This window comes from Chiloscyllium punctatum, chromosome 38, assembly GCF_047496795.1.
Source record: "Chiloscyllium punctatum isolate Juve2018m chromosome 38, sChiPun1.3, whole genome shotgun sequence".
Taxonomy (NCBI): Eukaryota; Metazoa; Chordata; class Chondrichthyes; order Orectolobiformes; family Hemiscylliidae; genus Chiloscyllium; species Chiloscyllium punctatum.
Window position 1 is genome coordinate 71202903 of NC_092776.1, and position 12058 is coordinate 71214960.

General features: G+C 41.9%; 1 protein-coding gene across 1 annotated transcript; it reads left to right on the top strand.

Moving 5' to 3' along the window:
- The first annotated feature begins 10680 nt into the window (after positions 1-10680).
- LOC140463696 (alpha-(1,3)-fucosyltransferase 11-like) lies at positions 10681-11614 on the top strand. The gene is given in 3 exon segments (XM_072558046.1): positions 10681-10695; positions 10751-10934; positions 10937-11614. Coding segments are annotated over 3 exon segments (783 nt in total). The 3' UTR covers positions 11521-11614.
- Positions 11615-12058: the final 444 nt, after the last annotated feature.

Here is a 12058-nt window from a genome sequence, read left to right on the forward strand (position 1 = left end):
GGGTGCCTCTCCCACCTTGAATCCTGCTAAATCGTTCCCAAGAACAAACTGTATTCCTGGAACTGACACTCTCTTACTCACTGTCACTTTTACTTCCACAACCTTGATTTGGCACTCCAACCTGATGTTACACAAGGGAATGCTTAATTTCTGTCCCCATTCCACAGATTATCACGCTCTTGAGTAACATGTCAGGAAGAGTGAAAATACTTCTATCACTTACTATTAGTGGCTGAGAGAAAGTGAGGACTGCAGATGCTGGCGATCCGAGTTGAAAAGTGTGAGGCTGGAAAAACACAACAGATCAGGCAGCATCTGAGAGGTAGGAGAGTTGACGTTTCAGACCCAAGTCCTTCATCAGAAAAGTGGGGACAAGGAAGAGGAAAGGGGGCTAAGAAATAAATAGGAGGGTGGGGTGGAGCCGGGTGGAAGTTAGCTAGATGCAGGTCGGGGGTGATGGTGATAGGTCAGAGAGGAGGATGAAGTGGATAGGAGGTAGGGCAGCTGGAACCCTCAAACTATACAACATCAACAATGACTTCACCAATTTCCAAATCTCCCTTTCCCCAGCCTCATCCCAGATCAAAACTTTCAAATTAGAACCGCCCTTTTGAAAAGTCTTAATTGTCCATCTTCCCACCTATCAATTCCAACCTCCCTTCCGACATATAACGATCACTCCCACTTACAGCTTGCCATCGCCTTCCCAGTGGCCCTCCCGCCAGCCCAGCTCCTACACTCTTATTTATATTTCAGCCCCCTTGTCCCCCCACAACATTCCTGACGATGGGTTTATGCCTGATATGTCGATTGTCCTGTTCTTCGGATGCTGCCCGATCTGTTGTGCTTTTCCTGCGCCTCACTTCTCAACTATTAGAGACTGAGTAGGTCCCGTATCTTGCAAATTGTAACTTCTTTTCCTCCACACTCCCCCGCCCCCAGTTCTTTCTGAGTAAAGTTTATCCACAGAGGCGAATTCTTTATAGAGATCAGGAACTGCCTCCATACCCATTCCCTGCCTCAGCTGTGCACTCTCCTGAAGCTCATCGGCTGTACTTGGGGTCTCCTTTATCAGTTTCACTAGGCTTAGCCTCTTTTACCACATCTTTTCCCAAAATGTTTTCCTTCAATGCCCAGCACTGTGTGTCCCAGCTTACTGCAGTGAAAACACCTTTTCCCTGTGGGCTTCTTTTTCCACCTGTGGTAAAGTATTGCCAATGTGCTTTACTTTATGTTTTGCAGTGTAGGATCGCCCCTTCTCCCAATTTCTGTCCCTCACAGAATGAAAATCCTCCCAGAAGCTAAATTTCATCTTATGCACCAATGCATATTTACCTGCCATTTCTGCCGCACTTCTCATTTCTTGAACTTTCCATTCATTCATATAAATTTTTACCATCTCTGGAAGTGAGTTTTTAAACACCTCTAGCAGAATAATCTCCCTTCGGGCCTCACAGGTCTTATCCATATTTGAGGCCTGCTCCCATCTGTCAAAATGACTGTGTTTAATTCTTTCAAACTCAACATAACTCTGACTTGTTTCCATCTCTATATTTCTGAACTTCCGTCAACATGCTTCGAGTCCCAATTCATAAACACTCAAAACAGCGTGTGTGACATCTGCATAACCTCTTGATCCCTCATCTGATAGCGCTGCACAAACCTCACCAGCTGTGCCCACCAGCTTAGTCTGAACTAACATTACCCACAAGTTAACTGAATATACCATCTGCCGAGTCTATTTTTCGAATGAAATAAAAAAGGTTTTGACATTTTTCTCACCGAAATATATTAACATAGTTGTATATATCCCTACATTCTCCCTTTTCCTTCATCCTGTTAATTTAACTTTCTTATCTAATTTCCAACTTCTGAATTTCATATTGTCTCTCATTCTTTTTCCGCTCTTTCTCTTTCTCTTTTTTCTGGCTTTCTGTCTCTTTCTTTATCTTCTAAGTCGAGTTGCCACATTTGCAATTTTAGTTTTTTCTAACTCGACTGCAGTTGCCTGTTTCTCTGATACACCAAAGTGCTTCACCAACTCCATTACAATTTCAGCTTTCCTTTTGTCCCTGGTGAAACCCAATTCTAATCTACTTGTTAATCCTAAAAGTATGCCCTTCCTCTGTCTTTCTAAACTTACTTGGCAAATTTGGAATCATCTTCAAATCCCAGAACTTCTTTAGTAATGTTAAAAGCCATTTCTTTTAATTTAATCAACCACAAGGAAACAAAATGAAATGAATTTCCTCACCAGTTTTATTTGAAGATCTAGGTCACTAACTGCCAAGTGATGGAATCTGCTGGGACCCTTTGTACCCCAAATCTGTTCTAATGCCATACAACAAACCCTCAAACTGTTAGAATGTCGATGTCGAACCCCTCTGTTAATTAAAACCACACACCCAGAAAAACTTGCCTCGCCTCATAATCTGTTAAAACATGAGTGACAGAGAAGTCCCAAATTCAACTATTGAAAGAAAAATAACAATTTAAAAGTATGTAAGTTAGCTCGCTGAGCTTGAAGGTTTGTTTTCAGATGTTTCATTACCATGACGAGGTAACATCATCAGGTTCTCCGTGACACACTGGTGGTATGTCCCGACTCTTTATTTATAGGTTTTGGTTTCTTAAGTTGGATGATGTCATTTCCACTTCTTTGTTTAAAGGGAACGTAGATAGGATCGAAATTGATGTGTTTATTAATGTACTTCTGGTTAGAACGCCATTCCTCTACGAACTTTCGTGCGTGTCTTTGCTTCGCCTTTCCTACGATGTGTGTGGAGTCCCAGTCAAAGTGGTATCATTCTTTGTCTGTATGTATGGAAACTAGTGATAGTGGATCATGTCTTTTGATGGCCAGTTTGTGTTCATGTATCCTGGTAGCACAACAACAGGACAGTTTGAAATGATGGAAAAATGATTTTATATACAATGTTTAATCAGTGCGTGTTCAGATAAGGAAGATTGTTCATATGTGTACAACACATTATGAATGAACAATGGAGACTCAGTTACCGAAAAATAGTGCACATGATGTAGAGCATTTATAAAGCATTAAAGCATTATTTGATCCTCATCTGAAATGTTATGTTCCCCTTCTCTCAACGTTCCCCCCTTGTCTGGGATTCCTTAGTCTTGTCTCTCATTCTTATCAGGATATGCGTTATAAATGCCGTGGGCGGCATGATGGCACAGTGGTTAGCACTGCTGCTTCACAGCGCTAGAGATCCGGGTTCAATTCCCGCCTCAGGCGACTAACTATGTGGAGTTTGCACGTTCTCCCCGTGTCTGCGTGGGTTTCCTCCCACAGTCCAAAGATGTGCAGGTCAGGTGAATTGGCCATGCTAAATTGCCCGTAGTGTTAGGTAAGGGGTAGATGTAGGGGTATGGGTGGGGTGCGCTTCGGTGGGGCGGTGTGGACTTGTTGGGCCGAAGGGCCTGTTTCCACACTGTAAGTAATCTAATCTAACTACAAAAAAAAATCTTGCTTATGGTGTCCCAACTTATTTCAGTTAATCCCCTTTCTAACAGGAATTCAATATATTGGCCTGCTGGATCTTTCCAAAGTTACTGTCTGTCATATTATTGGAGATAAAAAAATCTGGCATCAGACTCAGCATTTGAATATATTACTCTGTTGTAAATGCACTGTACAAAGGACCACAGGACACAGGAATTGCCAAAACATTGAGGGATGTACATCTACTTCTTTCAATAATCTAGTTTTCTCATTTTTCTTATCTTCGCATCTACATCTTGTCTCTCGTTCTCTCTTTGTATCTAGTTAAGAAATCCACCAATTATTCTTGGTGTCCCATCTCTCAAAACTCATTTCGGTTTATATCTATTGCTCTTTTCTTGATGTAATGTGATTATAATTGAGCAATATAACTCCAAAGACATTCAGGAGGAGATGGCCAGAGTTAATCAGAAGGGAAACCGAGCAGGGAAGACCTTGGAGCGGCAATGGCAGAAGTATCTGGGGATAATTCGGAACATAATGAAATTCATCCGAAAGAAGATGAACATACACATGCGAGGACAAGGCAGTCATGAATGATAAGGCAAGTAAGGGACAGCATCAAACCAAAAGAGAAAACATACAATGTGGTGAAGATTATTGGGAATCCAGAGAATTCATTGGCTCTGGAACGACATAAGGCTGGTGTCACTGACACTACAGAGCTCTTAATCATGGTCAGGGAGAGAAACAGAGGGAAACACATTCACTTTAACACCGAAGATGGCATTAATGAAGGAAAAAGATTCAGATGAAATTAACAGTTGAATTAAAATCAGATAAATGCTTTTGCGCAATGTGTCAGATTGAAAGCATGACCCGGGGAGAGACCCTCAGCAGCATGAGAATTTTAGAAAATGGAAGTATTTCTATATCAGAAACCAGTGTTGGTCACTGAGTACAGGGCTGATGGGCGAATGGGTCTCGATGTCAACTGGGGAACAGACAGAATTGCATTGCAGCTATTGCAGCTAAAAACTGCATTTTCATATAGTGCTGTCGACCATAGCAGCAGGAGAAGCAGACCTGCATTCAACCACAACCTGTAACTTTTTTGCCCAGGATAATCCTTCAGTCTGCCATTACCATCAACACGATCTATGGCTCAGTGACGAGTGTGAGTGAACGTGTCAAGGTCAGAACCAGGTAAACCTAAACCTGATGGTATCCCATTAAAGCTACCGCACTTGACAAACAGATATGATTGAAGCTCTGCAGTCCTGCCACATTTAGTCACAAATGGCGATGGACGAGTAAACAAACGACGCAGGAAAGGGCTCCACAAACATCCCCATCCTAAATAACGGAAAAGCCCTGCACCCTCAGTGTAAAAGACAAGGATGTAGTATCTGCACCATCCTCAGCCAGAAGTGTTGTGTGGATGATCTACCTCACCCTCGCCAAGATACCCACAGAATCACAGGTGCCAGTCTTCAACCAATTCGATTCGCTACTCGTGCCATGGAGAAACAGCTGAACACAGTAGATACGACAAAGACAGTGGGCCCTGACAGCATTCCTGCAATGGGACTGAAGACTTGTGCTGCACAACAAGCCGTGTCCCTTGGGAAGCGGTTTCATTCCAGCTCCAACTCTGACAGCTCCCTGGCAAGTTGGAAAATTACTCAACTATTTCCACTCCCTTAAGAGACTAATAATTACAATCTGACCAATTACTACGCCCTAAGTCCCATCATGATGCTCAAATTGGTGAGAGTTCTTTTTGACAGAGCTATCAAGCAGCACAGCAATAACCTGCTCAGTGTGGTTTCTGATAGGTCCCCATGTGGAGATGGTGCTATTGTGGAAATGTCATTGGATTACTAATCCAGACAATGCTAATGCTCTGGCAGCTGGTGGAAGTTAAAAACAATTAATAAAATATTGAGATATAAACTCTGGTGCCAGTAATAGTTACCCTGAAGCCAATGTCGATTGTAAACATCAGTTTACATCCCCAATGTACTTTCAGGAAGTAAGTCTCCCGTGCATTCGAGGTCTGGCATAAAAGTGACTCCAGACGCACAAACATGTGATAAACTCTTCAATGGTCTCTGAAATTGCTCCAAAATTATCATCCCTGCTTGTAATCTGTCTCACCCTGTCAGAGTTTTATATATTTCACTGAGGTACCACTCATTTTGCTAAAGCACATGGAATATAGGTTCAGTCGACCCAGACTCTGCTCCCACAACAAGCCTGTCATCCCAGAAGTCAGTCTGGTCATCCTTTACTGCTCTCCCGCAATGTCAGCATTGTCCTTTATTAGGTAAGGAGACCAAAACTGCCCACAATACTGCACAATGTTCGAGATGGCGTCTCATCAAGGGCCTGTATAGCTACAGTAAAACACCCTGATACCTGGACACAAATTCCCCTGCAATGAAGGTCCAACACATCATTTACGTTCTGTTTTCTCTTCCTGCAAAAAAATACTTTCAGTGACTAGTGCTCAGGGAGATCCAGATCCTTTTCAATGTTACAGCTACCCAACTGGTGGGTCTATGTACACTGGTAAGTGTCCCAATGCCATTTCCAGTATTTCTTCTGGCTTCAGAACTCACCGCCCTGTATAGACAGTGCAGGTCGGTGAAGAATGAAACAAAAATAATCATATTTCCCTTTATAGAGCAACATTTTCCAACCTTTTCAACTGGTAGGTTACCGTTCTCTTTTTCACATCAAAGGGTACAACGTCACATCCACCCACATTGGTCTTCATTGCCCCGTATTTGAACAGACACTCCACTTGCCTCAGTCAGCTTTTACATCCTCCTCCCCCACTTATAATCCGATATCGATTAGTGCCATCAGCAGCCTTGGAAATATTGCATTTGATTCCCTCTGAAAAAAGTTTGGTGTGTATTCGAAGTAGCTAGAGCCCAAACACTAAATCCTGTTATACCCCCGATTCCTCTGCTGTAAAAACAAATCGATTTATTCCTACTCACTGTTTCCTGTTAGCTCTCCCATTGTAAAACCTTGCCTTTCTGTTAGCCCCAGTCCCATAGGATTCGAATTTGCATAGTAGGCTTGGGGCTTTATCAAAAATCTTTCTGAAAATCCAATCGTATTGCATTGATTACTGCTCCATAATTTTGCTGAAAGTCAGTCTCTCAAATATGATTCCCATTTGATAAATCTCTGTTGCCTTTGTCTCAGCCCCATTACTTTCAGTTAAAGTACTTTCTCCATAACGTTTATTTACTAATTGTATTCTACTCCCTTTTTCTCTCTCACCAGATTAAGCTTTCCTTGTATTGCTGTGAAGATTTTTTTATTTTGTTTTCTTCTGCGAAGACGTAACTGAAATATTTGCTGCATAGTTCTACCATTTCCCTCTTCTGCATTCTCCATTCTCTGGTTTCAGAATGTAACAAAGCTGCACGTTGTTTTCCCTTTGTTTTGTCATCGGTATACTTTATGAAGCTGTTACAAGTTCCCTCTTATTACCCTTGTGCATATAGAGTGCTCTGAAACCCATCAATTCCTGTCGCAAGCTTCTCAATGTTTGACCTTGCACAACCATGTACTCATCAGAAATACAGCACGGTCTACATTAGTGCCACTTTTCTACACGAATATTATGACACTTCACGAGGTCATGCAAGTACTTTGTAACAGAGGTGAGGTTACCCGTGACAGCTCCCTCTTTGGTGGTGTATTCCAGACCTCAAAACCCTCTGGGTGAAAAATGATCCTCAAGTCCCCTCTAAATCTCAAACCCTTTACATTAAGAATGTACTCCCCCTTGTTCTTCTCCCACTAACTAAAAGGAACAGCTGCTGTCTATCCAGCAAGTCCATATCCCTCATAATCTTTTCCTTCTGTATCACATCCCCCTCAGCCTTCTCTGCTCCCGTGTAAACAACCCGAGCTTACCCAGCCTCTCTCCATAGCTGATATGCTCCATCCCAGGGAACATCCTGGTGAATCACCTCTGCACCCCCTCCAGTACAATCACATCCTTCCTGTCATGTGGTTCCCAGAACTACTCACAGTATTCCATCTTGTCCTAACCAAAGTTCTGCATAGCTCTTATAATCTGTGCCTCGATGAATAAAGGCTATGCTTACGCTCCCCTTTGCTTTCTCAACTTGTGTATTAACCTGCCCAATCACTTCAGGGATGTGTGGAGAAGCTCCCTCTGAGCTCCCTAGTGTGCTGCCATTCACTGAGTACTCCCCTGTCTGCTTCCTTCTTCCAAAGTGCATCATCTCATAATTATCAGGGCTACATTACATCTGCCATTGATCTGTCCATTCCATCTGTATCTTCCTGTAACATAAAACTATCCTCCTCACTGCCAATCAACAGGTCATTCGTTGTATCAAACACAAACTTAGTTATGACACTCTCCCCACCCCTCGTCCATATTCACAGATCACCATTTATGAAAATTACAATAATAACATTATAGGTCGCGCAAGGTAATAGCCCAACAGATTTATTCAGAGGCACTAGCTTTCGAAGCACTGCTTCTTCATCAGGTGGTTGTGCGCTTTAAAAATTCGTGCCTCCGAATAAACCTGGTATTGTGTAATTTTTAACTTTGGCCACCCCAGTCCATCACTGGCACCTCCGAATCACAAATAATAAGGGACACAACACTGCTCCCTGTCGTACACCATTGGACACCGGCCTCCAGTCACACAAACAGGCTTCTTCCACCACCCTGTGACTCCTACCTCTAAAGTTGATTTAGATGCAACTTGGCAAGTCACTAATGACTCCTTCCTATTGCGTGGTTATTCTGTACCACTTGACAAACTTGCTGAATACCTGGGGGTTCTCCCTAAACTTGCCTGACATCAGATTTCCACGTCCCTGTATTAGTCAGTCCTCTCCGAGTGAAGAATTTCCTTTTTATGTAGTCTTAAATGGCCTGTCCCTTATCCTGCCATTATATGTCTTAAATGTAGAATAGACAGCCAGAGAAACATCCTGTTTATTTCCACTTTGTCATATGTTTAGTGAATTTCCAAAATTTCACTACGATTACCTCTCATTCTTTGAAATCCTAGAGAACACAGGCCGAGTGTCTGCATCAGACAATCTCACCATCTGAGGGACGAATCTGGAGAATGTCCATTGCACTTTCTCTGTGGTCAGCATATTCCTTCTCAGATTAGCTCACCAAACCTGTACACAATCGTCCAGATACAGTCTCACGAACCCTGTACACAATCGTCCAGGTACAGTCTCACCAACCCTGTACACAATCGTCCAGATACAGTCTCACCAACCCTGTACACACTACTCCAGGTACAGTCTCACCAACTCTGTACACAATCGTCCAGGTACAGTCTCACCAACCCTGTACACAATCTTCCAGATACAGTCTCACCAACTCTGTACACAATACTCCAGGTACAGTCTCACCAACCCTGTGCACAATCGTCCAGATACAGTCTCACCAATCCTGTAAACAACACTCCAGGTACTGTCTCACCAACCCTATACACAATCGTCCAGATACAGTCTCACCAACCCTGTACATAATACTCCAGGTACAATATCACCAACCCTGTACACAATCGTCTAGATACAGTCACACCAACCCTGTACACAATACTCCAGGTACAGTCTCACCAACCCTGTACACAATACTCCAGGTACAGTCTCACCAACCCTGTACGCAATTCTCCAGGTACAATACACTATGAAACTACCTCAACTTTTTGTTGTATCGATACTCTGTCTCCTGTAATTGAAGGTGAACCCAACTTTAACTTTCCACTTACATATATTCTTCCAAATACCCTTCAAAAAATTCTGAAGTTATCAAGTATGATTTCCTTTCAAAAATGCATACTGATTCTCTCCAATGTTGCTGTTAATTTCTAAATATCCAATATTACATCCTGCCTCATAGATTTCAAAGGTTTCTCTACAGATATCAAGTTAATTGGTCCGCATTTCTTTACACTATCACTTTTTCCCTTTCTGGATGTCTGGATCCATTTCATTCACCTACCTGCCATGCTTGGATCACGTTTATTAACTTCCGTTTATCTACAATGGCTTTCCACCCTCTAGGAATGTACAGGAAAATCAAACACAGCCTTTGGCAGTGCAATTAATACTTCTTCAAAGTTTGTGAGAAGATTTGTAGCTCGGGTGCTCGTTGTTGTGGTTCTATTCGCCGAGGTGGTAATTTGTGTTGCAGACGTTTCGTCCCCTGTCTAGGTGACATCGTCAGTGCTTGGGAGCTCCTGTGAAGCGCTTCTGTGATGTTTCCTCCAACAAACACATTGACCTGGACCCAATACACAGGCCACTGCTGCGGACAGCTGGAATTGACAACCGGAAGCGGCAGATACAAACCACTGTAAATGCCGGAGGATACAACACAGAAGCGCTTCACAGGAGGCTCCCAAGCACTGAGGATGTCACCTAGACAGAGGACGAAACTTTTGCAACACAAATTCCCACCGCGGCGAACAGAACCACAGCAATTAATACTTCTATTGCTGATTTATTTCTGACATTTTGAAATGAATGACATCTGTTTCGTTAGACTGACCAATGCTCCATCCAGCTCCATGTTCAAGTGCTACCTTGTTACTGATATGAATTGACTTTGTGTCTTTAGTTCCACAAGCCCTACATGATCTCTTGGTATTTATGGGTGATTTTCTGGGCCTTCTTCCATCAAGACAGATGTAAAGTAACTGGTTATTTTCTCGCCCATTTCTCTGTTCTCGACAATAAGCAATCCTCTTCCGATTACAAATTTCTACATTTTACTATGCTTTTATTTTGTTTCCTTTGAAAGATAGATCGTAGATTTATGCAGTCTTTGTGTTCCTATTTGTTAGCATGCATGTTCGCTTTCTGATTTCTTTATCAGTTTCATGGCCCTCCTTTTCTGGATTATAAATTTCTGACATTTCTCAGGTTTCCATAATTTCTGGATTTCTTCTGAAGGCACTTCCTATGATTAATATAATCTTTAATTTATTGTGTTAACCATCATGAAGTCACTTTCTCAGTCTTGAGTGTTTTTGCCTTAAAGAAATAGACTTTTGTTTCAGACTTTGCAGTATTTGTATAAACCAGAAATCTCCAGGAATATTGCAAGAGGACAGAAAAGAGATTGCGGGGGGCCTGGCTGATATTTTCACATCATCTGCTGGCCATGGATGAGGCCCCAGATGACTGGAGGACAGGTATTACTGTGCTCTTATTCAAGAAGGACTGCAAAGTAAAACCTGGGAACTATAGATTAATTCTTACGGCCAGTGCCTGCAAAACAAGAATCTGCCTAATGATCGATTGGTCGGCACACTAACAGCCACAACTGAAGATGCAGAGTTCATGAATTTCGTAAGCCAGTACAAATTTCACCTCGCCATGGAGAACGCGATATGTGACGATTATATGACTGAGAAACTATGGCGCCCAATGCACTGGGAGCTATGCCGATCTATCGCGGTTCCCCAGTGGTCCAGGATTGGATGCCTAATTCACATTCTGTAATTCTAATTGACGACTTTGAATCACCAAAGGATTTAGCAGACTACATCAACTTCCTTGACCAAAATGACAATGAATATTTGAAGTATCTAGAGTACAAACAGCCAGGTGGCATCACCAACACTTTGCTGCTCGAGAATTTGGAAAAGAGGGAATTGGACGTGAATGATATTAACAAACCTAACTATTTGAATGGATTTGAATGCTTTGCTTGTGAGAAGGAAAATGAAAGATTGCAGGCAGAGGAAGCTCACAGACAGCAGCCAGATAAGTTTAAAATGCCAGCCCCTAGAATAGCTGCTTACAATCACATGGGCTGTGCACTTCCACTCGCGGGGCATGGAAGCATTGATGAGATACCTGAAAATGACAGTTGGAAAGAAATGTGGCGTCAAGATTACTGGCAGAGTCTCGACCAAGCTGAAACCCTAAGCAATATGATTCACCAAAATGAGACCGACCCAAGTAAACTATGGGATTACGTTCATCAACTAATAATGAAGAGGAACAGATACTGACAGTTGGACTACTGCTTGAGAATCGGGCCATTGGATAAACACTACCACTTGTATCGCATTTTGAGAATGCAATTCTCATTAAGTTTATGGACACTTTTTTATATATAGATATATTTTTTATTGAAATCAAGTTCTTATAGCTTTTGTAGGAATCAATGGTCTTGCTGTTTTCATTTTGCTAAATATGGTGCTAAATGGCAAGTGCAACATTGGTTTCAATTCGCAGGACGTGGTTTGAGTTTGAATTTTTAACATGTGAAGGTAGGTTTCAAGCATATTTATTCCTCCAATCAGGCAAAGTTTGCAACTTTAATACCCTCTTCTGCAATATATAGAGATAATGAATATTACAACATTTAACATTTATACAAGTTAAATTTAATATTCTTTTTTCCTTTCAGAAAGATAAAAGAGTTTTAAACAAGAAATTTACATGATTCCTGCAGCATATAAATACATCATTTAGTTCAACAGATTTGTTCCACATAAGCCTCTATAAATATAAGCTTTTTCCCCCTCAGTTGTGTGAATATGTAAC